The sequence below is a fragment of the Corvus cornix genome, chromosome 21, assembly GCF_000738735.6.
Source record: "Corvus cornix cornix isolate S_Up_H32 chromosome 21, ASM73873v5, whole genome shotgun sequence".
Classification (NCBI taxonomy): domain Eukaryota; kingdom Metazoa; phylum Chordata; class Aves; order Passeriformes; family Corvidae; genus Corvus; species Corvus cornix.
Genome location: NC_046350.1, coordinates 285,171 through 309,017, shown reverse-complemented (window position 1 = coordinate 309,017; position 23,847 = coordinate 285,171). Strand labels below are relative to the sequence as shown.

The following is a 23,847-nucleotide window of genomic DNA, read 5'->3' as shown; positions in this document are numbered from 1 at the left end:
CACCCCACACAGGGCTCACGGCCCCACAGAGCACACAGGGCTCACAGCCCCACACAGGCCTCACCCCACACCGTGTCCACCTCCCCCCACCTCAGACACCCCCCGATCTCACCCCTCAGCCCCCCAATCCCCTCTCTCCGTCGCCCCCGGAACGCGCTGCCCCCGGAACGCCGGTGCGCGGCCGCGGTTCGCGGGTCCGGGCGGTGGCGGGGCGGTGCCGCGGGCGCGCAGGCGCCGCTCCCGCCCGGCGCCATCGCGGCTGCTGCGGCCACCCCGGGCCGGCCATGGCCACCGACTCGTGGGCCCTGGCCGTGGACGAGCAGGAGGCGGCGGCCGAGTCGGTGAGTTCGCGCCGGGGCCCGCGGGGGCTCGGGAGGGCCCGGCCCGGCCCGGCCCGGTCCAGCGGCGCGGGGTCTCCTGGGCCGCGCGGCCCCCGCCGCCTCCTCACAGAAAACAGCGATCGGGGAAACCCTTTTTCTCCCCGTTTTCTGCCGTGGGAATGGGGAGGGCCCGGGGTGTCGGGTTGTCCCTGGGCTTGGGCTCTTCTTTTATAAGCAAAAACCCCATTTAAATTTTTTTTTTTACTTACCATTATTTTTTCAGTTTCTTCGCCTTCATCCATTTTTTGCATATCCAAAGGGCAAAGACGTCCTTGCCGTCCCCCTCACTCTCCATCCAGACACTGCACCGCTTCAGGCACTCACCCAGCCTCAGCTCTGTCTTCCAGCATCCAAAAAAATTCTCTCTTTCTCTCATATTTCTTTAATGAAAAGATGCAACTTTGTGCCTCAAAAGAATTGTTTTCTATTTCTTCTGAGCTGCTCAACCACTGTGCTTGGGCACAGAACCCTTACTGGGCCCCTGGATATGGGGAAGACCCTCGGGGTTGCTCTCCCTGTACATCTCAGGTGGTGAAACAAACTCATCCTGGGGTAGCTTGTGCTGGCCAGGACTGTGCGTGGATCCCGTTTCCATCCTGGAATGCTGATTTTCTCCCGTTTTCCATCAGCAGAACTATTAGGGAGTGGAGGCTACAGGACAGAAAACAAGCCCTTCTCTGTGTTGTTCTTACAGCTTATAAAAACTTGTATTTGTGTTAAAACTCTTGCTTAGAAATAGTTGTATTAAAACTCTTGAAATCAAGTTCCTCTTGTGTCTTCATCCCTTCCAGCTGAGCAGGGTTTGTGCAGTACTTTATAAATCCAAAGCTTAGGTTTTCCTGGCTGGAGTTAGAATATAGGGAGCCTTTGAATTTCTCTGATCTTGTGTTTTTCCTCATTTCTAGCTGAGCACTTTACACCTGAAGGATGAAAAAACCAAACCAGATGCCAATGGTGAGTTCCAGCTGCTCAGATGGGGTTGGAAAAGTTGGAAAGGGTGGAATGTTCCCCCTGTGGAGTTCAGAGCGCTGCTGACAAAGTAAATTCCTGATAAATCATGAAATTCCAGAAGAGCTGAGACTAAGCAGCAGCACAGACTAAATATTGTGGTGTCTTCAGGGAGCTGTGTGAGCAGAATCCGTTGCTGAGGTTGCTAAACTCCACTTGGAGCCTGGGTTTCCTCTGCACAGCAATGGAACAGGGCAGTTCTCCTCAGGAAAATGAGCTGTTTTGTAGCTTTTCCCACGATATTCCAAAGCTCTGGGGGTGTGGGCTGTCCCTGAGGCCTGACCTCACCTGTGCCCCCCAAAACTGTTCCAATTCAGGTGCCGTTGTCAAGGCAGATGACAATGTGGAGAAGACGGAGGATGAGGAGAAGGGTAAGTGCTTTCCTGAAAAAAGCTTTGGCAAGGAAATTAATATAATTATTAATTGTGATTATATTGTTTTAATATATGCTTAAAGTAAGTCTGCCTTATGTCTCAGGACCGCTGATCTTGTATCCTGCCCCAAGGACTTAATTGTAAGACATGTCCTTCCTCCATAATACTTTTAAAGGCATTGTGTCCTGTAATAACTTGGGAGACTCCTGGATTAGAGTGGAGAGAAATAAGGGGATAGCAGTATCCTCAAGGCAGGACTGGATACAGGAGCAATTGGATAACCTGGAGCTGGGATTGCTGTAGCAACCAACAAGTTGCGTTTATGCAGTGGCTGTTCAGAGGTGGGTAACGGCTCGAAATCTTTCAGAAGGTGGTTTTAGGGAGCAGATCTAGTAGCAAAACCCCAGAGTGCAGCAGTTTAACCTTGTTTGGATCTCCCTTATCCTCAGCCCTTGTGTTTCAGCTCTGGAATCTTTTAAAGTACCATTTATCCTCAAAATTTCCTTGAAAATAAAACCCTAAGAGGTGTGTGCCCACATGTCAGAGTGAGGCTCGAGGCGGCCTTACGCTGTCCCAGGTAGATGCTAAAGCTAAAATAGTCTTAAATAAGCAGAAATCTGGATCTGTTAAAGGCCCCCTTAGAACAGTGCTCATTTGGTTTGTCTTCCTGGGTATTAAAAGGGGGAATCTCTGGGATCTCTTGATGTCTCATCCAGGAAGTTTGGGCTCTTCAAGCCATTACACTCTAATGAAGAATTTCAGTATTTGGAGGGATTTTGTCCCTTTTAACTGGCTCAGGAGTTCAGTGGGAGCAAGACCTGGAGCAGGCTGTGACTGATGGATTTATGTTTTCCACCTCCTTTCCTAGAGGACAGAGCTGCCCAGTCCTTACTGAACAAGCTGATCCGCAGTAACCTGGTTGACACCACAAATCAGGTGGAGGTGCTGCAGAGGGACCCCACATCACCCCTCTACTCCGTCAAGTCTTTCGAGGAGCTGCGCCTGTAAGTGCCTGCTGGGATGAGCCAGAACCTTCTCTGCATGGAGCTGTTAAATCCTGGGATCAGATACATTAAATAGGCTCCCTTATAACTGTATTTTCCAGTTTGTTGTGGGCAGCCTTATTAGTAAACTCTGGAAGAGCAGTTCTACTAAAACTACCAGGGCAGGTGTGAGTTTGGAGCCCATCAGGTAGTTGGAACCTTTCCTCACGTCCTGAAAAATTCCCTGGTTGCATAGGAGACACCACTCAAAAGTACATGGGTTTGTGTTTCAGGTTACTGCCAAGGTGTCATTAATAAATGAGTATCATTTGTATTATTTAAATGCAAGGAGAGTTGGTTTATCTGGGTGCCTGGTGGGGGTTTCCATCTGAAACAACAGCAGTGACAGCACAAAGGGAAAAGCTTATCTTTTCCAGCAATACTGGATTTATGTACTGGAGAGACCAGTCTTTTCTGACTTCTTTCCCACTGGAAACCTTTACCAGTGCAGCTTTCAAGTGATGATAAGTGTATTTAAGGCATGACAGATGGATATATTTTGGAGAGTGTGTCCTGTTGGGACTGTTGTGCTCACATTGATCTCAGGTTTGTTGCTCTACAAGCTCTACAGGGAAATGGGAGCTAAGGAGCATTCTCCCTCTGAAATGTCAGGATGTTTTGCTTTGTTGGTGTTAGTGGTTGAACGTCTACAAAAAGAAGCTGAGGTCCTGCAGTGCCTGTTAGACTAATTCCTGTGTTTCAAAAGGCAAACAATCCCAGGGAGTTAATGACAGGGACAGCCAGCCTAATTGAGTCTTCATTTTGTTATGACTCGGGGTATCCTTGGCAACTGGTGCAGAGTTGGGCTTTGTGTGTCCTTGCTTGGAGCAGCACAAGGTTACGTTTTCAAAGAGCTTTTGTTCCAGCCATCATTGGAAAGTAATACAGGATTTTTGCAAAAGCCCGTTGTGCTGAATAGGAAGTTACTGCAGTGGGAAATGCAGGCAGGAGACCTGTAACCTGCTTTGAAAGGAGAGCCCTTCTGAGAGCACTCCCAGCCTCCAGGGAGCACTCGGAGGTCATCAGCTGAGAGTTTCCAGCACCATAACCTGGATTTAGGTTGTTCTGGGGTCTCCTTATCTACACAAGTGTCTGCTGAGAGTAGAAAGCTCCCTCAAGAGAAAGCAGTAGATGAGAGTTTGCTGGCCAGCAGTGTCACCATTCAGTTCTGGGTGTGAGGGCTGGCTTGCACCCACGGATCACAAGGTGTAGTCACAGCAAACTGAGCTAATTTACCTGAGCATTTACCTGAGCCAGCTTCGCTCAGTTGTATTACAGAATCCACACGACTTCCTGAAGTCCTTGCAATGATCTCATGATCCCTTCATCCTGTTCCTCACATACTGAGATCACTTCGTCCTGTGTTTGAGTCATCGAGGAGTGATAATTTTGGCACCAAGCTTAGGTATGGCTGAGGAAATGGGATTGGCCTGAAGGACAGGATTAATGCTTTCTGCTCTGGGATTCCTGGATTGTCTGAAAAGCTGCTTTGAACAAGCAGTGCTGGCCTTAGACACAGGCTTTGCCCTCGAGCTGGGACAGGCAGGCTGACTTACTAAATCCAGGGGATTTTCCAAAGCTTCCTGTCCAAACTTCTGCTGTCACTTGTGGTTCCAGATGCTGACCATAGTTGTTTCACAGGTGGGATTGTAGCAGGGACAGCTCTAGGCCATCTTCTCAAGGGTTTTTCTCACATTTTTTTTTACACAAATGAAAACTAAATGGACTTTAATAGGTCTCAATATAAAAATTTCTCTTTTCAGGAAACCACAGCTCCTGCAAGGAGTCTATGCCATGGGCTTCAACAGACCATCTAAGATCCAAGAGAATGCCCTGCCCATGATGCTTGCTGAACCGTACGTACACATTCTTCCTACTCCCTACCAGAATAGAAGGATTTGAAAGGTTCAGTGTGCTGCTCCTGAATTTTGGATGGGAGGAGGGTGATGGAGAAACTCTTGGGGTATGTAGAAAGGGTTCCCATGCCACGGTGTTTCTGTGGTTATTAACTGTGTGACAACAGCCCTGGATTCATCCTTTTCCTAGGGCTGGTACTGAACATGCAGTGCTGTGCTGTTTGGGAGGGCATTCCCATTTTCCTCATTAGTTTGGGAAGAAATAATAGGAAATAGCTCAGAAATCCCAGGTCGGTGGGAGTAGCTGAGGTGCTGGTTTTCCTCTCCACAACCCTGAGCTGGAATGTGTGCGATACTGAGACACTGGGGAAGACTGAAATGGGAAATACTGAGAGATAACCACAGTTCTGCTTCCAAATCTTCATAATTGAGACACGCTGAAGGGAGCGTTGGGCAGGAGGTAATTCCTGCCCCATGGAGCATAGCTGGTCAAGTTGGCCATGGATCCAGAGCAGGGGTAAATGTGACAGGATTCAAATGCCACCGTGGTGCTTCACCCTCTGAGCTGTGCCTGCTGTGCCCCCAGCCCGCAGAACCTCATCGCACAGTCGCAGTCCGGTACTGGCAAGACAGCTGCCTTCGTCCTGGCCATGCTCAGCAGGGTTGAGCCTGGGAACAAGTATCCACAGGTAAAGTTTGTGGGATGTGGCTGGTTCGGGGCGTTCCGTGGTGGTGCAGTGCCATCTAGTGAAGAGCCTGAGCTGCTGGGAGGCCTTCAGATGTAAATTCATGGCTTGATGGGGCCATGGCGTTATTTCTTTAAACTCTTTAAAGGGGATGGAGGTTTGGGGGTTTATCAAAATGCCTTCAGTGCAAAAGATGGGGATTGTGCTTAAAGCTTGTTCCTGTCAGTCCTTCCCATGCATCACACAGGATGCCATTGCTCTGTGAGGAGTTAAATCTTTCTGGGAGGACTTAAATCAGAGAAGTAGTGCAGCCTGAAGGGGGTTGGATAAGTGGGTTTGGGGTGGAAGAGAAGGTAACTGTGACAACAGAGCAGACAATGCCCAGAAAGGACTTTTTAAATCCGATTTCCTCATGGAATGGTTGAGAAACTGTTCAGCCACTTGCCTGTTCATCTTGAAGAAAACTTCAACAAGGATTTTAAAAAGCAGGTATGATAGTGTTGTCCTGGATGTTGATCATCTCACTCATTATCCTTCTGTTTCTCCAGTGTTTGTGCCTTTCCCCAACATACGAGCTGGCACTTCAAACAGGGAAAGTGATTGAACAGATGGGAAACTTCTACCCGGAGCTGAAACTTGCGTACGCTGTCCGAGGCAACAAACGTGAGTAAGGGGAAACATTACAAACAGGAATGAGAGAATGAGACTCCTCAGGTGCACCAGAGCAGCCAGGTGGTGAAATAGCTGGGTCCGAGAGGGCCAGAGCATTTCCCTGCCTGCACAGCCACCCTAGAGCAGCCCTTCCTTCTGTCTCGGCAGTGGAGAGGGGGCAGAAGATCTCGGAGCAGATCGTAATCGGCACACCCGGCACCGTGCTGGACTGGTGTTCCAAACTGAAATTCATCGATCCCAAGAAGATCAAGGTGTTTGTGCTGGATGAGGCGGATGTGATGATCGCGACCCAGGGCCACCAGGACCAGAGCATCCGCATCCAGAGGTACGGACCGGTGCCACAGGGACGGCGGGGCTGCACTCGGGACCTGTGTCCTCACCGATGAAGCAACAAGATTTAAATGACAGATCAGCTCTAGTCCTGGTGGTTAATAGAGGCACAATGTGAGAGGATGACAAGCAGTTCCATTTCCTTACAGGATAAAAATCCTGTCCCAGGAGTAGGGTTTATTCCTTTTTAAGAAGGCAAGTGTGGGTGCCTGTGGTCCATGAGGGAGTGATCCTGGGTGGGTAAGATTGGTATTAGTCTTTCCAGCCACTGAAATAACTGGTTCCAGGGTTATGGTTCTCCTTTGCCCGTAGCATGAATTCCATCAGGATATCAGGAGATGACAGTGTTGTGTGAGAACTCTCCCTATTTCTCTTTCTTTCAGAATGCTTCCCAGGGACTGCCAGATGCTCCTGTTCTCAGCTACTTTTGAGGATTCTGTGTGGAAGTTTGCTCAAAAAGTTGTTCCTGACCCAAACATTATCAAACTGAAGCGCGAGGAGGAGACCCTGGACACCATCAAGCAGTATTACGTTCTGTGCAATAACAGAGATGAGAAGTTCCGGGCCCTCTGTAACATCTACGGCGCCATCACCATCGCCCAGGCCATGATCTTCTGCCACGTGAGTGCTTCCAGGGAACGTCAGTCCTAGTGACCCCCTCTGTGTCTGCTAGTGCCAAAACCAAGCCAGAAAGTAAGAACAAAATTGCCCTTTGTGGCTTCTCTGGCTCCGTCTTGGATTGAAATCCTGAAAGCCATGTTAGCACTGGCTGGTTTGATTCTCTGGGTTTGTCCATCCAGGAGGCAGCACTGGACTTTTGTATTCCTGAAAGGTCATTGTTATCCCTGAAGTCCTCTGAAGCAAAGATCAGAGTAATGCACGTTTTTCCAAAACTCTGAACTACTGAAAAAAAGTGGGGTTGGAAAATGGGTGAAAATAGGGCAGAATGAGGGATTGGGAAGTCTTTTGCTTCTGTAGCTGATACAGAGCTGTTCCTGGGACTCCATTTCCCTCAGGTAATTGAGGATACACCTCTGGGATCTCACTGTGAATCACACTGACTTTGTTTTCTTTTTCTGGAAGCCACCATAATAACTTTTAGGGAAAAATCAGTGCTGACAGCACAGAAGAGCCAGGCAAAGTGAGACAGACAGGATGAAAGTGTTTGGAATCTGCTGCAGCAGTTTGCTTTTAGGCTGTGTCAAGACATAATTGGAGCTCAAAAAACTGTATCATAATTGGGAACTGTTTAATGCAAGGCTGTGCAGAGCCTCTGTGGGATTTCACAGCTGCGTTCAGGTCTGACCCTGCCGTTTTCCAAGCTGAGTAGTTGTGGTTTTGTGACAATTTTCAGGAGTTTTCAGTGTACATGTGTAATGTCAGTCTCCAGCAGGGTGAAATCAAAGGAGCAGAGCACGAAGAAAACATGTCCTTTATTAATCAAGGGCTCCTGTGGTGGCAGAGGTGTATTGTCCTCCTTCTGATACAGTTTGTAACGGGGACAAAAACTGAGCAGCCACTGAGCTTCCAGTGGGCCCCCAGAGAGGTTTATTGCTGCTTTCCAGCATTAAAACCCCCTCCCAAATGTGGGGCTGGCTGTGTGTTTATTACCGCAGGCCTGGGCCCTAGGGTATATCACCGTGTCCCACAGCCATAGGGAGGAGGAGGAGAGAACATCCAAAAGGCAGGAATTGTGCAGCAAGATTGATTTATTTAATTATTTTACAAACTCTTTTACAGACTTTATTCTTCATAGTCTAATTGGACAAAGGACCAGCCACCCCTTGGGGTGATTGGCTAAAATCCTAAAACATCCACTGTCAAAATATTTTTCTACTGTACTATAAACAAGACTTTTCAAGGTTGCAGGTGGTTTGGTTGTTTACATACTCTGCTACCTCTTCTGTGAGAGAGAAGAGTCTCTCACGGACTTGGAAAATAGCAAGAAAATCCTTGCTAGCAGCATTTTTGTATCTACATGTGTTCCAGACTCGGAAGACAGCGGGGTGGCTGGCGGCAGAGCTGTCCAGGGAGGGCCATCAGGTGGCATTGCTCAGCGGGGAGATGATGGTGGAGCAGAGAGCTGCCGTGATCGAGCGCTTCCGAGAGGGCAAGGAGAAGGTGCTGGTGACCACAAACGTCTGTGCCAGAGGTAGGACACAGCAGACCAGGGCCAGGGAGGGCTGGAAGCAGCACTCCCTAAGATAACACACACCCCTGGCCAGCTCGGAGGGAGAATTCGCCTCCTCAGGGGTTCCAGTTGGGAGAAATTGGTGTCCTTACACTGTGTGCCTGTGGGCAAACACAGGATTCCTTGTTGGTTTCCTGCTGCTTGAGATGGACAAGTCCATCCTGTGAGAATCTGGCACCAAGCCTGCCTTGCCCTTGCTGACCTTCAGGGTTTGCAGTGAGCAAGTGCCCAAGTATGGAAAACTGAAAATAGCGAAATCCAGTTCACTGTCCCAGCAGGAATTTGTGGTGTAATTTGACATCCTAGACAGTTAAGACAGGATCCTACTTGGAAAAAACAAGTGGTCTTCAGAGCTTTGCAGAGGAAGAGTGTTTCCAAAATACATAAGTGCCTTTGGCTGTTCCAGTGGGATTCTCTACCAGCTCGACAGGTTTTATTTCCAAGTACCCTGTAGGAATATTGTGGAAAAGCTCCATTTCAGAGTCTGAGGAGGCTGTTCCTACTCTAAAAGGATTTAAGTGAAGTTGTGTAACCTGATGCTTTCTTTTTGTCAGGGATCGATGTAGAGCAGGTCTCTGTTGTTATCAATTTTGACCTTCCTGTGGACAAGGATGGAAATCCAGATAACGAGACCTACCTGCACCGGATCGGCCGCACCGGCCGCTTTGGCAAGCGAGGGCTGGCCATTAACATGGTGGACAGCAAGCACAGCATGAACATTCTCAACAGAATCCAGGAACATTTCAGTACGTACCCTCAGGCTTTCTTCTTTAAGCTGCTGAATTGCTGCAGAATTGGACTCGGTGGATGCTGAGCAGGTCTGAGGAGTGTTTGTGGAGCCTTAAGCGGGTGGCAGAGGAGCACAGCAGGTGTGTTTGGTGTAGTGTCACTTGGGATTGTGACCTGCTGCCTGTGACAGGAGCAGAATAAATCAGGCTGTGTTTGCTGGCTGCCTGGGTAGTCCTTGGAAGTGGATGTTCCAGGGGTGGGTAACACTGGAGTACCCAGAGGGGCCTTTGCTAAAAGGAAACAGTTTTGTGTTTTTAAAACCTGACTGAACATTCCCTGATAAAGCAGAACTGACGTCCAGCTGGGGAGAGCATTGTTCCCTTCTCTGCTCAGTGTTACAAAATCTGACTTATTTCTCTTCTTTCCCAGACAAAAAGATAAACAAATTGGATACTGACGACTTGGATGAAATTGAGAAGATAAATAACTGAAATAGCTGCTGGAACTGGTGTGTGCCCTGCTGTGGAAGCTCTCCCACTACAATTGGATCAGCGTTTGGATTGGCACAGCCTCTCGGCTCGTCCCGAAAAGGACTCTTCAAGATATGAGTAGACAAAAATTACCTCATTTTCAAAATTGCAGTTGGACTTCAAATTGTGCAACTATGGGGAGAAAGAGGAAATGTTTACAGAAGCTTTTAACATTTCTTAGTTTAGCCTTAAAATGGGATGATCTTTGGAATTCTGAGAAATACACTTGCCAAAAGAGAGGCAATAGGGAATTATCTAAAATTTTAAAAGAAAAAAAAAAACATTCTTGCCTTTAATTGGAATAATGTGCAGCATTAACCTGATCAGTTTCAATTCAACAGCTGAACATATAATGGACATTAGGAAAGGAAAAAAAAAACCAAAAAACAAAAGCCCCAAACAAGGCAGCTGGTTTTTGGCTAAGTACTCAACTTGTACAAATTAGGATGTCATTCTCTTTGGCACTCCCCTGAGCTCTTTAAGACTCATTTCTGGCTTCCTGATGGATTTGCCCTGCTTTTCCTTCCGTAAATTGTCCTGAGGATGTCTCCAGTAGCTCCTCCTCGCAGACACAGGTGCCGTGTTGCTTTTGCTGGGCAGTATTTTCCTTTGTCCTGGATTTGTTGGGATGGCCGCTCTCCGTGACGTGGGTGGTGGTGACACTACAGAAGTTCATCCCAAGTGTTTAACCTGGCTACGGTGTGGGTGGGTGGGGTGGGAGGGGCAGTATGAAAGGAACTGTACTAATGAACTGTCTGATTAAATTCACCTCTGTGAATTAAATTCACCATGTGATTAAATGCACCGTGCTGTGAAGCTCAGCATGGATAATGTACAGAGCTGTTGGGCTTCACCCATCAGATACAGGAATAAAAGAACAAAAAAAAAAATCATGATAGCCTGGATTGACCAAAAGAATTTACCCTTAAAACACTGAATTTACCTGTTACAGTATGTTTCAGTACCAGAGTTTTGAGTTAAATTGCTCAGCCAAATTGCAGGTGGGAAGTGCTCCATAGTGCAAAATAGGTCATTGGTCCCTGCCCCAGGGTGTTCCATGGAGAAGGAAGGATTCACAACTCCTGGAGAAGGAAGGATGACACCTCCTGTGTGTTGGAACCACTCTGGTGCACACAGCTGGAAGCTGTGGGCTGTTCCCCCAGCCCAGTCTCCAGGAGAAGGAGGCTCCTGAACCAGAACTTCGGGTGCACAGCTCTTTGTTGGGGGGAAATGGGACATGCGTGAGCAGCCATGGGCCTGCTACTCAGTGTGGGAATCATGTCAAAACAAATGTATAAATTGTAAATTTAAACTGAATTGTTTTCTTTGCAATTTTGGCCATCATATTCTGTTCAAAGACAGGAACATGGATCCTTTTACCAAGTAAAAAAAGGCTCATTTAAAATGTACCTAAAATTTTAGGAAATGTGCACCCTTTTATCAATTTGTATAAAGGCTTTAGTGAAGAAAAAAAAAAAAACAGCTTAAAATTAAACTTTTTGTATTCTGGGGTGTATCTATTTTTATTCTGTTGGAATCCTATTTAAAGTGGCAGGTGAGTGAGTGCTTTCGTGTGGAGTGGAAGACTTGATTTAATCACCTACTTTCCTAGTACAGCTGAATGACCTGGTGACAGCAGAGTATTGGGTTGAATTGTCATGGAAGCTGCTGCTGGTCCTGTGTGCTGTTTCTAATGTACTTTTAATTGGAATTAAAGAACACATACTGAACAATCCCTGTGCTGACTTCTTGCTTGAATACTTTGTTGGTGTTTTTAAAAAGCCTCAGGTAAGGACGTTCCCAGCCAAAAGTCCTGGTAAGTTTTGTATTTATGACCTTCTCATCCTGTAACAGACTGAATTTTAATGCTGAAATTCTTAAAAGATTCCCACAAAGAAGGCTGTTAAATGATGCCACACAATAAATGAGGTCAGATAAATATTGTTCTTCCCCGCTGTGCTTCTTGTTCTGGGCTTGGCAGAGTTGCTGCTAAAATCTTCCCAGAACAGTTGTGAAGGGAAGAGGAGGAGAACTGAGGGAGAAAAGAAGTGTTTTCCCTGTGCTGTGCTTGCCTAGATCAAGACTTGATACTTACTGCCCATCTTTGGAGATGCTGTAGGCTTAGTGAGGTGATTAGAACCAAACTCATCCAGCTTTGTCTTAGATATCCAGGAGGAACATCCTCTAGCAGGATAAGTCCACTGGGAGCCAAGTTATTGAATTGTCTGACTGGTGGTCCCCAGCTTGTCTCTGATCCAGAGTGCTTCCTCCTTGGCTCCAATCTTGCATCCAGCACGGGATGCAGATACAAACTCCAGGAAGATGGTGTGGAGGGCAGCTGACCATCCAAAGGCCGATTTGGGCAGCCCCTGAGCATTTGCCATCGAATTAAAGGTTTCTTAAGAGCTGGTGTGATGGATAAACCTCAGCTCACGTAAATCATCTGACGTTCAAGTTTCAGCCTAAAAGGTTTTATTTAACACAGGATGGAAGCACTCCGAAATGTAGGAGTAACACAGTACAGACAACAGGCAGAGAAAGGGAATTAACTACCTAACACTGAAGGAACATGGAAAGTGGTCCCTTCTCCAATGAAATACTTTGTGGCTCTGCTGAAGGCGTCCATGTGTTTCGATATCTGGGACTGCTGCTGAGCGATTCCCATCACCAACAGCAGCAGGTACCACTGTTCCATCAGGTACTGCCTTTACAAAGCTGCTGGACCCTCAGTACTGATTTAGCATCAGGTTCCACACGTAGCCAGTGCCAGCATCAGCTTTCTGCTCCTGTGCTGAGTTGGTTTGGCAAGTTACACTGAGCTTCAAAATAAATTGGGTTTGTCTCAAAACATTTAAACTCACTCATCTGTGTGGCAAGTGGTTCATACTTTAAGGAGATTAAAAATTACTGCCTTTGAAATGCCATTAGAAACTAGGAGATACTTCTTGTTTTAGCACCAGCACATTGTGTTTGCCTAAACCTGCCAAGGCACCCAACCAGCCTTTTAATGATGGTTTAGTAAAAGATGGCTTACTCCTTGAACCAGTTCCCATCAAATCCCATTAATACCTTACTTAAAAACTCCCAAAGCAGCACTTGCTTCTCAGACTAACTCGCTTCAGTGTAGAGGTGTTAAATGGAATTATCTGTAACATCCCTTAACGATCCATCTGTTCTTACCTACGGATCACATGAGCCGAATAAGAGAAGGAAAGCTACGGAGAAAATCCTGCTGCTTCTCAAGACAGCCAAAATAATAATTACTTGTTCTTAAAAAGATGATTTAGTCACAGTTAAGAGCTGGACTGAGGTTACCCAGAAAGACCTGAGCCCTCACAGGTATTTTCCGATCACTCTTGCAATTTAATACTTCACAATAACCCGTTAATGTGTCATTACTGTTATTTCCAGATGGTTTTGGGGTTTGGTCGCCTTTTCAGTCTCTTGAGAAGATGTTTAGGATAATGAGAAGCTAGTGAAGGTGGTCCTGTAGCTAAACCAGTTCTGTTTCTACTTTCCCAAATGGTGCTTCTGCATTCAGAGAAGTGGTACCTTCCCAAAATATAGAAAAGGACAAGGGGAAAGGCCTTGGAAACTTGAGTTTTCAAAGAACATTAGCAACTTCAACAAACCAAAAAGGCTGAAGGTTGGTGGTACTGAGGCAGAAATTTGTGATGGCACTTTGACTCAAGCTGCTCTGTATCAATCAGGTTTATGCATCTGAAATACTATTTCAAGACATAGCCATAACTCTGCTTCACAGGGATTTTGTGGGAGATGGAAGATAAAGAAGTAGGCACAAGAAACATCAGACTCAGTTTTTTGGAAGCAGCAATGCACCCCACTGGGCAGAACAACCCAAGGCATCTCTGTGTGCCTAAAGATCTGCTGCATCACGATGCTCATCCTGTCGGATGCACAGCAGGGACTTGTGGAGGATCCCACATTCCTGAAGGGACTTTGTAAGGTCAGAGAAGCTCCTGCGGGGCACCTCCATGGTTTCAACACTGCAGTGTTGGTAGTTGGCCAACAATTTCTGTCCTGCCACAGCAAGGACTGTCTGGAGACTATCAGAGGGTTTGAAGTGGTGCTCAAACCTCTGCCCAGAGGGAGACCGCACAGCGAGCAGCACGTGTGGCTCTTCCAGGCTTGCAGGGGGCATCCAAGGGCTCTCCTGCCTCGCTTGCTGTCCCCACTGCTCGGGGGCACAGTGCATGTGTGAGCTCCCCTCAGTGGGAATGTCACTTCCTGACAATGTGCTGGCAGATCCCTGTTCTCCAGAAAGAGTCTTGATGCCTTCTGGAGCGTCCTCCTGCCCCTCACTCACTTCCAGCCGGTTGGTCCGTTCAGCCAGCGCTTCCACGGCGTCGCTCCCTGTGCCCTTCCGGACAATGGAGGGGAGCACCCGGTACTTGTTCAGGGACGAGGAGGTCTTCAAAGGCACTTGCTGCAGGAGCTTTGGGATTTTCTCAGGAGACACCTGGCTGGGTGGGAACGCCGGTTTTGTGAGTGATGCTCTCCGGCTGTTCACTAATTCCCGAGGAGAGGCTGCCGGCACGTGGCACGGACAGGCTTCCATGCCCTGAGGGTGGCTCATGCTTCGCCTCTGTCCCTTGGCAGATTTGGGCCTGGTGACGTGCATGGTGACAGCGCTGGCCCACGGCAGAGTGGCTGTGCCCAGAGGGAAGCAGAGCTGAGCTGGTGCCGAGTCCAGGAAAGCCGCTGTGGCCATCGCACCTGCGGGCCGGGAGCAGAGGGAAAAGTTACGGGAACTGGCCAGGAAGACTCTAGAAAGTTCAATCTCCCTGTGACTCCCACCTTGTGCTGCGTGTCAGGTCATAATAGAATAAATCTGGGGTATCACGGCGTGGGCACGCAGCAACCCTGTGGTGCAGTAAGGGCTGAGTCACAGAGGGTGGGAGATGTGTTATTTGTAGGGACTGGGTTTGGCAGGAACTGTGGAAAGTTGACCCAGAGCTTTGGGAGGTTGCGCCCTTAGCCACTGAATGTTCTTTCCTTTGATGGAAAGAACAATTCTTTTCTTCTGAAGCTGGAAACTCAGTGCAAACGGGAGATGAGTGAAGCTCCGAGCACAGCTCTGGCCTTTCCACTGTTCCTGCAGTGGCAGATTCAGTTCCCATTGCGGATTTTCGGATAAGACTAACTACACTTCATATTTTAGAGAGATCTCAAGACCACTGAGATTGAAAAACCCTGACTCAATACACAGAAACCTGTTCTGACTCTCCTGTGACCAAAAGCTGCTTAACAGTGAATGATTTACCTGAGGGAATGGCAGGAGCCCTGTCAGGGGGGTTTAGGTTGGATCTCAGGAAAGGTTCTTCCCCCAGAGGGTGCTGGGCACTGCCCAGGCTCCCCAGGGAATGGGCACGGCCCCGAGGCTGCCAGAGCTCCAGAAGCGTTTGGGCAGCGCTGCCAGGGATGCCCAGGGTGGGATTGTTGGAGTGTCTGTGCAGGGCCAGGAGCTGGACTGGATGATCCTTGTGGGCCCTTTCCAGCTCAGAATATTCCGTGGTTCTGTGATAGAACCTCCACTGAGGAGGAAGCCACGATCTGCTGCGTGTTCCCCAAAGGAAGCTGCACTCGGAGCACTCGGCTATGCCAGGACAGGCAGCCCGGCCATGGGGTCACAACCTCACAACAACACTTTGGAGAAGTGCCACAGGGAACCTCATCTTCTGTTCCTGTGGGTTTCATGGCAGCATTTACTGAGGGGGGGGAAAAAAAGTCACCTTGGATTGCTTGGCATTCTCCAGAAATGACACAGTCACACTCAGCTGCTGTTTGTCACCCCAGCAGCGAGCGGGTTAATGCAAACCTCACCGAGGTCAGCAAAGCCAAGGGCAAAACCTTACAGCCGGGTTGGGCCAATCCCAGGCACACCTGGGTGGAGAAGGGATGAAGAGCAGCTCTGGGAGAACGACCTACAGAGCTGCCTCCAGATCAAGGGTCCCCAGCAAGGGAAGGACATGGAGCTGCTGGAGAGAGTCCAGAGGAGGCACCAGGATGATCAGAGGGATGGAGCAGCTCTGCTGGGAGGAAAGGCTGAAAGAACTGGGATTGTTCAGCCCGGAGAGAGAAGGCTCCAGGATGACCTAACTGTGGCCTTCCAGTACCTGAAGGCAGCTGACAGGAAAGATGGAGAGAGACTTCTTCCAAGGGCTTGGAGTGCCAGGACAAGGGGGAATGGCTTTCCAATGACAGAGGGCAGGGTTAGATGGGATATTGGGAAGGAACCCTGTGAGGTTGGGGAGGCCCTGGCACAGGGTGCCCAGAGAAGCTGTGGATGTCCCTGGATCCCTGGAAGTGTCCAAGGCCAGGCTGGACGGGGCTTGGAGCAGCCTGGGAGAGTGGAAGGAGACCCTGCCCATGGCAGGGGATGGAACAAGATGGGCTTTAGGTTCCCTTCGAACCCAACCCCTTCTGGGGTTCTATTCTAAACCAAACTAACAGAGGGAACAGCCCCTGTGGCGCTTTGCCAGCAATGTGTTTGTTATTTAACACCTGATTTCTCCTCCAGCTCAGCTCGGCCAAGGCAGAGTCCCAGCACACCCTGCCCAGCCCCAGCTGACAGACCTGCCCGTCCCGAGCCTCCAGCGGAGCTGGACAGGGACACTCGCCGAGGTGACCCACCCCAGTTTCCCCGGAGCCTGTGGGAGGGACGGGGGCTGTGCCTTCCCTTTACTGCCGCTAACAAATGAACTCCAAGGCAACAACGCGCTGAGGGAGAACTCCCAAGCACACGGGAGCACCTACAAATATCCCCAGTGATGCTGCCACTTCCAAGAATAAACCCCCAACCAACCAACCAACCTGGCAAAGCCCTGGTGAGACCCTCCGCGAGTGTCTGTACCGCCCCAGCACGGTGTGAGAGAGGAGAGGCTGAAAACACGGGGTCTGCTGAGGGGTGGGATGGGGAACCGCAGCCACGGAGGTGCCCCCAAAACGGTGACCCCAGGGCCTGGGAGGTGGGCACTTCCCACCCCCGACCTACAGCACGGGATCACAGGCTGGGTCAGGCTGGAAGGGACAATGGCAGCTCATCTGGTGCCACCTCCCTGCTCCAGCAGGGTCAGCCCAGAGCACAGCACACGGGATTCTGCCGATGGGTCCGGAACATCTCCAGTGAGGGACACTCCACACCCTCTCTGGGCAATGCATTCCAGGTGTTTAAAGAAGTTCTTCCTTATGTTCGGGTGGAACTTCCTGGACATCAGTCCCTGCCTGCTGCCCCTTGTCCTGGTGAGGGCTGGCACAGCCCCAGGCAGAGCCCTCAGTGCCACAGCCTGACCGGGGCCACAGCCGGGCCCCACGGCAGCAGCGCAGCCCCGCCGGCAGAGCCCGGCCCTCGAGCGCGGCTGCACAGACCCGGAGCCAGACCCCGGTCCCTCCCCCGGCCCCCGTTCCCAGCCCCGGCCCCGGCCCCGGTCCCGCACCGGCCCCGCCGGCCCTCACCTGCCCCGCGCCCGCCGCACGACGCCGTTGCCGTGGCGACCGCGGCACTTCCGGGCGCGCGCGACGCCCCGCCCCGCCCCGCCCCCCGGCGCACGCGGGAACGGGAACGGGAACGGGAACGGGAACGGGAACGGGAACGGGAACGGGAACGGGGAACGGGAATGGATGGGAACGGGAACGGGAACGGGAACGGGAACGGGAACGGGAACGGGAACGGGGACGGGAACGGGAATGGATGGGAACGGGAACGGGAACGGGAACGGGAACGGGGAACGGGAACGGGAATAGGGATGGGAACGGGGATGGATGGAAACAGGACAGGAATGGGAATGGATGGGAACAGGAACGGGATGGGAATGCATGGGAACGGGAATGGGAATGGGAATGGGAATGGGAATGGATGGGAACGGAGATGGGAATGGATGGGAACGGGAACAGATGGGAACGGGAATGGGGATGGGAATGGATGGGAACGGAGATGGGAGCAGGCAGGAATGGGACAGCCGGGATGTCCCGGGGTGGATCCAGAGATGGATCGAGGGCTGGGAACAGCTGGGATGTCCCGGGGTGGATACAGGGATGGGAACAACCAGGATGTTGCGGGGATGATGGAACCAGGGCTGGGAACAGCTGGGATGTCCCAGTGTGGTCCCGGGGGACGTCCCCAGGCTCAGGGACAGCCGTGACCCGCTGTGGGCTCTGCACGGGGCCGTGACACGGCCTCAGGCCTCGGCATGGCACAGGAGCAGCCCCGTGACGTTGGGAAGGTTCCGGGGGCTTCGCCCACCACGAAGGGGGTGGCTCAGGGGGAGCAGGGGGTGGCTCGGGGGGGAGCAGGGGTGGCGCAGGGGGGGAGCAGGGGTGGCGCAGGGGCCTCTCCCAAACTCCACCCACGGGTGACTGTGGAACCCGGGGTGTCCCAGCCCTCCCGCAGGAATTCTCATTCCTCCAACCCACCCAAAGCAAAACCACAATGGTGTCACCCTGCTTAAATACCCAGATCTGGGGTTGAACCCCAGTGCTTTGAAACCAAGGCGTTACAGCTCGTCCTGAGCAAAGGCAGCAGGATGGGAGCACCAAGACAAGTTTAACCTCCCTGTGACATTATTCAGTGACCGCTGAATAAAAGCAGACAAATAAACCCCAAACTCACGAATTGTGATGAAAACACCTTAAAAAATTACACTTCACCCACAAGATCACGCGGGGATCTAAAACAACTCTTGTGGGGGAGTTTGTGCTGGGAAAGCTGCAGCTGGGAGGGAGGGGGAGTCCTCCTGATCCCCCCGACTACAAATGATCCCTGAGTCAGTTTTCTTTCTGGGAACACCCCACAAAACACCGACCTTCCCATCTCTCCCCGTTAATCCCTTTCTAAACCCACTCCTACTTCAAGCCCCCACTAACAGATGCCCATCGAAGGCAGCAAGAAACAAGCAATAAATATCCACCATAAACTTGGGGTCCCCACCCTGCGGGGCGGGAGGATCAAGGCGAACCTGCGCACTGAAAATAAATAAAATAATTAGGGAAATAGCTTCCTATCAGCTCACCACAGGCCAGGATGTGTAGCAACGCTGCTGGGAAAACGGGCGCGTTGCAGATCAAAGCACGCGGGGTATTTACACCTCAATAGGGCCCTGAACAAACAGATGGGTGGGCGATACTCGGCTCTGCTTGCTCCATAGGAAGGCTGAAAAGTTCCACGTTTCCAGTGGGATAATAACTTCCACAGGTGGTTTTTAAGCCCTCGAGTTTGTGGGTTAGTTAAAGACAGGGTTTAGCTTTGTGTGGGTGCTCCCCTGAGATCCTCCACAGAGAGGGAGGGCCTAAAATGAGAGGATTCAGTTAAAACCATGTGTGGATTCCAAATCCATGTGATCCCAGCCCTCTGCTCTCCTTTTACATCTCTGGATAATGCTTTTCACACAGATTTGTCCAAACTCTACAGCAAAGTCCCAGATTTTCCCTCCAAATCCAAGGGCCTGCAACACCAAAGCAGGAGCAGCACAGATGATGACTACCACAGTGGGGAAAACCTTCTGCAATGGAAGCATTTTGTGGAGGAGGTGGGAAAGGGGTTGATTAATTAATTATTAGGGATGCCATGGTTTTAAAAGTCAGGTGGGGAAAGCAGGGGCTGGGGTTGTCATTGTGGCATTTTGAAGTGGTTTCTTGTGCAGATGGTGAGTGGGGAGGCAGGTGAGAGGTTGCTGCCCATCCTTAACAGGCTTGGATGGGGATTTATTCCACTTGCAGCAGGAAATAAAAGGTTAGAGGGAAGGAAAACCCAGGGACAGACAGAGAGCTCTGCCACCTTGGAGGACAGCCAAGAGGTTGAAATCCCTTCCATGTCAGCTTTGGTGGCCCTTGGGAATTTCAACAAAGGTTTCTCTTCTTGACTCCAGAGCAGTCATTTCAGTCATTTCTTCACAATTCCCAACCCGAATTCCCTTCCCCAGGAGTGTGGTAATCCCTGAGGGTGGGGCCCTGCATATCACCCGATACCTGCGCTTGTGTCCGTGTTTGCTCTTGGCCCCACTGTTTCAAGGGAAAACAGCAGCTTTTGTTCCTTATCTCCTCTGGTTTTCTGCCTCCCCCGTGTCTCTGTATCATGTTTGGCTTATGGTAATTAAATAAACTGTATTCCCAAAGCATTCCAAGTCGGGTTTCCATGGCTTTTCCAGCCTTTGCTGCTGGTGGTTTAATTTCACAGACCCCTTGCCCCCTGGGCAGACAGGAAAACCTGAGGGCAGGACAGGAAAACCTGAGGGCAGGACAGGAAAACTGCAGACCCAGGAACTGCAATCCTGGTGTTCACTCTCTCCCTTGCAATTTGGCAAGGCCAGATTTGGATGCAGCCATGGATTTGGGGAGGCAGTGGCAAGGAAGGAGCCAAGTGAAATCATCTTTGAGGCTTCAGGGAGTGAGTTGGCTAAACCAAGGCAACACTGAGCCCAAAGTGCTGCCTCTACACCTGGAACAAGGATTGAACGGCCTCTGAGGTGCCATCCTGGATGTAAATCCATCCCATCTCTCCAGCCACCAAATCCCATGGATTTTAAAACCATGGCCAAGGCCTTGACTGGCCTCACACAGGGATGGAGACAGCCTCGTGCCCAGGGATGAGCGAGACGATGGAGGGAGTGTTGGTGCTCACTGCTGTGGGAAAACTTGTGGGTTTTGGGCAAGAGAAGGATGGGAATCTGCTCCCTGTTCCAGGAAAGCCCAGCTCGGAACGACGCACGCCGTCAGCACAGATAGAGGAGGGGGTGGGCCTCGCAGACATATAAACCCACCCCACTGAGCCGGCGGCGTTGGAGCTGCAGGTCCGGGTGGGGTAAGGAGAGGGGATTTCACTGCCCTGGTGCTCAGCAGGCAGCTCAGGGCACGGGGGGAGGGCTGCAGGTCCTGAGCTGCTCCACCAGCCCCAGGCAGGATGAGCCACCACGTCCCTGCCAGGCGCCACATCCCAAAACTGGGATAAAGAACCGTCGGGATTCACTCGGTGATGCCTTACAACGCTGTGTATCCACAGTGACACAACTGCGCCTGAGGCATTGCCCGGGTGCGCCCAGATGGGTCCTTGCCCCTCATGGGGGCACTGGAGGAGCCTCTGTCCTGCCCCTGGTTCATCGCCCGTCCTTGTTGTTCCCTCTCCAGGGCAGCCACAGGATGAGGAATCTCCTCCTTGCCGTGCTCCTGGCTTGTGGTAAGTGCCCTGCTGTCCCTGGCCAGGCCGGGATCCATGTACAAACCCCGAGTCTTTGTGAACAATTCAGGTTTTTTTAAATCTGGCAGTTTCTCTCTAGTGCTTTGTGTAGAACTGCTGCAGTCCTGGAGGGCTTTGTGATGGGGAGGCTTTGGGATGCTGAGATCCGTATTTATTTTGGGAGGCCCTGGAGCCTGTTGTCACCTTTCCTGCCTGTGCCAAGCCCATGGCTGATCCTGGTGATGGGCGATTGCAGTTTGCAGCATGGCAGAGCCAGTCCAGAGGGCAAAATATCTCGTGCCAGACCAAATCCAGAGGCTGTAACAGCCAGACTGTAAAAGCCATCCTCCCTGTGAGGGTGGCCCTGGCACAGGCTGACCAGAGCAGCTGTGGCTGCCCCAGTCCCGGCAGTGTCCAAGGCCAGGTTGGACGGGGCTTGGAGCAGCCTGGGGTGGTGGAAGGTGTCCCTGCCCATGGCAGGGGGTGGAACAAGATAGGCTTTGAGGTTCCTTCCAACCCAAACCATTCCATGATTCTGTGATTCCATAATTCTGGAGGAGGGGGATAAAGCTTCTCATGGTTCAAGCCCTGAAAGTGCACATATCCAGCAATGCCAGATCAGCTTAAAGCCCCTGCCGGTGCGAGGTGCAGGGAATGCCACCGGGCTCCCCGCTCTGCTCCGGCACGAGCCCATCCTGTGTCCCCGCAGGGCTGCTCCCGGCTGGCACCAGCGTCCTGGAGCTGGAGCGGATGATCAGGGTGGCCACGGGGAAGAGCGCCCTGCTGTCCTACAGCTGGTACGGCTGTTTCTGCGGCATCGGGGGCACCGGCACCCCCGTGGATCCCACTGACCGGTGAGTACCCAGAACAGCGTCACCGCTCCCAGCCTGGGGTCCCTAAAAGCCCCTCACTGGCAGCCTCCCAGCCCTGGGTGGGGTTTGCACCGTTCCCCGGCCAAGTCCGCTGCTGCCTTGCCGCCTCCTCCTCCTCCTGGTCGCCTTAAATTCGAGGCTGGACTTCCCTCTGCCCTCCAGGTGTGGCGAGGGAGGGTTTGGGGGCCGAGGTTTGACGTGGGGTCCCCGCAGGTGCTGCCAAGCCCACGACTGCTGCTACAGGAGGCTGAGGGAGGGCAAGTGCAGCCCCCTGATCACCCCGTACAGCTTCTCCTCCACCGACGGGCACGTCACCTGCAGTGAGTACTGAGCGGGGAGTGCGGAGCAGCACTGCTCCCCGAGACACCCCATCCCCGGAGCAGGGCACACAGGAGAGCATCCCCTGCATGAATCCAGCCCCATTCCCGGCCGCCTGGGATAATTGAATGGGCATTGAGGATGTGGGCAGGTTGGGGAGGGCAAGCACGGGGACGCGCTGCTCTTTCCCCTTCCCCCGGTGTCTCCGGCTGGGAAAGCCGCCGCAGGGCTCCGTGTTCCCCCCGCAGGTGATGAGCAGAGCTGGTGCGAGAGAGAGACCTGCCTGTGTGACACCGCGGTGGCCTCGTGCTTCGCGAGCACCCTGCATTCCTACAACAATTCCTACCGCTTCTACTTCAAGCTCAAATGCCAAGGAAGCAAGCTGCAGTGCTGAGGAGGGGGAATCGGCACAGAGAGTCCCAGATTTTGGCTGGTTTTTACCCCAGCGAGAAAGGCCTGGGTTGGGGGCTGAGAAAAGGCAGAGCCCGCGAGGCCCCCTGCGAGGTGCTGCTCAGGGTGAGAAGGGCACACACAGCATGGATGGAGACCCACCAGTTCCTGGAAAGACACACCAGCTTCCTCTTTTTTGTCCCTTCTTCCTCTCTTGATTTCATTTCCCTGCAAAGATAATAAAGAGATACAATAAAAGGGATGCAGACTGGTTCTCCGTGGTGTTTTCCTGTAAGGGCTGCTGAGATTGAGGCACTGCAACTGTGGCTGCCGAATTTGGGGAGCACTTCTGCATCCCACAGCTCAGCCACAACATCTGCCTGACACCCCAGTATTTCCATGGTCCCCACAGGGCTGTAATTCACAGATCTGTCCCAATGTGAAGCACTAAGTTTGGGGAACAGCTTGCCCAGAGCAGCTGTGGCTGCCCCTGGGTCCCTGGAAGTGTCCAAGGCCAGGCTGGACGGGGCTTGGAGCAGCTGGGACAGTGGAAGGTGTCCCTGCCCATGGCAGGGGGTGGGTCTAAGGTCCCTCCCAATCCAAACCAATCTGGGATTCTGGGATTCTATGAATTTCTAATTCCTAGCTCAGAAGGCACATCCAAACAGCTTTGTGAGGAACACTAACAAAACAGTCCCGGGAATACAATGAGAGGCTTCACATCACGATGGTTTTTAAGTTGTATATTATTTTTATGTTCCTCTGGTCCAGAGTCAGGACAGCCTGAAGCACAGCTCAGCACAGGGAGAAGCTCACAGGAGTATCCCCAGTATCTTCTGGGATGTTTGGTCTCTGGCACGTGAGGATTTTACTCGGAACGACAGAACTGCTCTTTTATATCTATTTCCTGCTATAAACCATTCCATACACGGCATTTCATAGAAACACATTTTCTAATGCAAACACACTAAAAGCAGGAAAACAGCGTGAGTACATAAACGGATTGCAAGTGATTAATGAGGCAGTAATTAGCCCGAGGAGCATTAACGAGCTGTGGGCAATTCAGATAAGCACAAAGCAAGGGACAAAGCAGAGCTGGAATCAGGGCTTGGCTGAAAACTTTGTCAGTGGAGGACAACAAAAAACTATTTTTCCAACACATAAGACAAAAGACACAGACAGATCACCTTCCTTCCTGAACATCCCTCCCAAACCAAACCAGTCTGGGACTCCATGACTCTTGGACATAAGGGCTAAAGAGTAATCATCCACAGAGGAAA

General features: G+C 51.2%; 3 protein-coding genes across 4 annotated transcripts; 2 read left to right on the top strand and 1 right to left on the bottom strand.

Moving 5' to 3' along the window:
- The first annotated feature begins 226 nt into the window (after positions 1 to 226).
- LOC104697558 (ATP-dependent RNA helicase DDX19B) lies at positions 227 to 11,532 on the top strand. 2 transcript variants are annotated; one of them, XM_039564019.1, is made up of 12 exons: positions 227 to 341; positions 1,286 to 1,334; positions 1,706 to 1,759; positions 2,631 to 2,766; positions 4,569 to 4,661; positions 5,248 to 5,350; positions 5,896 to 6,010; positions 6,167 to 6,344; positions 6,733 to 6,970; positions 8,339 to 8,501; positions 9,095 to 9,286; positions 9,699 to 11,532. In XM_039564019.1, the coding sequence occupies exons 1-12, from the start codon at positions 285 to 287 to the stop codon at positions 9,758 to 9,760; spliced, it is 1,440 nt and encodes a 479-aa protein (XP_039419953.1). In that variant the 5' UTR covers positions 227 to 284; the 3' UTR covers positions 9,761 to 11,532. The 2 variants fall into 2 exon arrangements, with proteins under 2 accessions (XP_039419953.1, XP_019149237.1); XM_019293692.2 differs by lacking the exons at positions 227 to 341; positions 1,286 to 1,334; positions 1,706 to 1,759 and adding an exon at positions 1,932 to 2,103.
- On the bottom strand, positions 10,512 to 17,331 carry UBXN10 (UBX domain protein 10). Its single transcript, XM_039564020.1, has 2 exons — positions 17,276 to 17,331; positions 10,512 to 14,536 (listed from the first exon to the last, which is right to left on the bottom strand). The coding sequence occupies exon 2, from the start codon at positions 14,529 to 14,531 to the stop codon at positions 13,677 to 13,679; it is 855 nt and encodes a 284-aa protein (XP_039419954.1). The 5' UTR covers positions 14,532 to 14,536; positions 17,276 to 17,331; the 3' UTR covers positions 10,512 to 13,676.
- A 4,225-nt stretch (positions 17,332 to 21,556) lies between these two features.
- On the top strand, positions 21,557 to 22,792 carry LOC104697559 (phospholipase A2, membrane associated-like). Its single transcript, XM_039564097.1, has 3 exons — positions 21,557 to 21,841; positions 22,073 to 22,179; positions 22,426 to 22,792. The coding sequence occupies exons 1-3, from the start codon at positions 21,642 to 21,644 to the stop codon at positions 22,569 to 22,571; spliced, it is 453 nt and encodes a 150-aa protein (XP_039420031.1). The 5' UTR covers positions 21,557 to 21,641; the 3' UTR covers positions 22,572 to 22,792.
- Positions 22,793 to 23,847: the final 1,055 nt, after the last annotated feature.

Coding starts and splice junctions, on each gene's coding strand:
- LOC104697558 (XM_039564019.1), top strand. CDS start 285: ATGGCCACCGACTCGTGGGCCCTGGCCGTGGACGAGCAGGAGGCGGCG. Junction 4,662..5,247: donor CCCATGATGCTTGCTGAACC/GTACGTACACAT, acceptor CTGTGCCCCCAG/CCCGCAGAACCTCATCGCAC. Junction 9,287..9,698: donor CAGAATCCAGGAACATTTCA/GTACGTACCCTC, acceptor CTTCTTTCCCAG/ACAAAAAGATAAACAAATTG.
- UBXN10 (XM_039564020.1), bottom strand. CDS start 14,531: ATGGCCACAGCGGCTTTCCTGGACTCGGCACCAGCTCAGCTCTGCTTC.
- LOC104697559 (XM_039564097.1), top strand. CDS start 21,642: ATGCCACCGGGCTCCCCGCTCTGCTCCGGCACGAGCCCATCCTGTGTC. Junction 21,842..22,072: donor CCCGTGGATCCCACTGACCG/GTGAGTACCCAG, acceptor GGGTCCCCGCAG/GTGCTGCCAAGCCCACGACT. Junction 22,180..22,425: donor CGACGGGCACGTCACCTGCA/GTGAGTACTGAG, acceptor TTCCCCCCGCAG/GTGATGAGCAGAGCTGGTGC.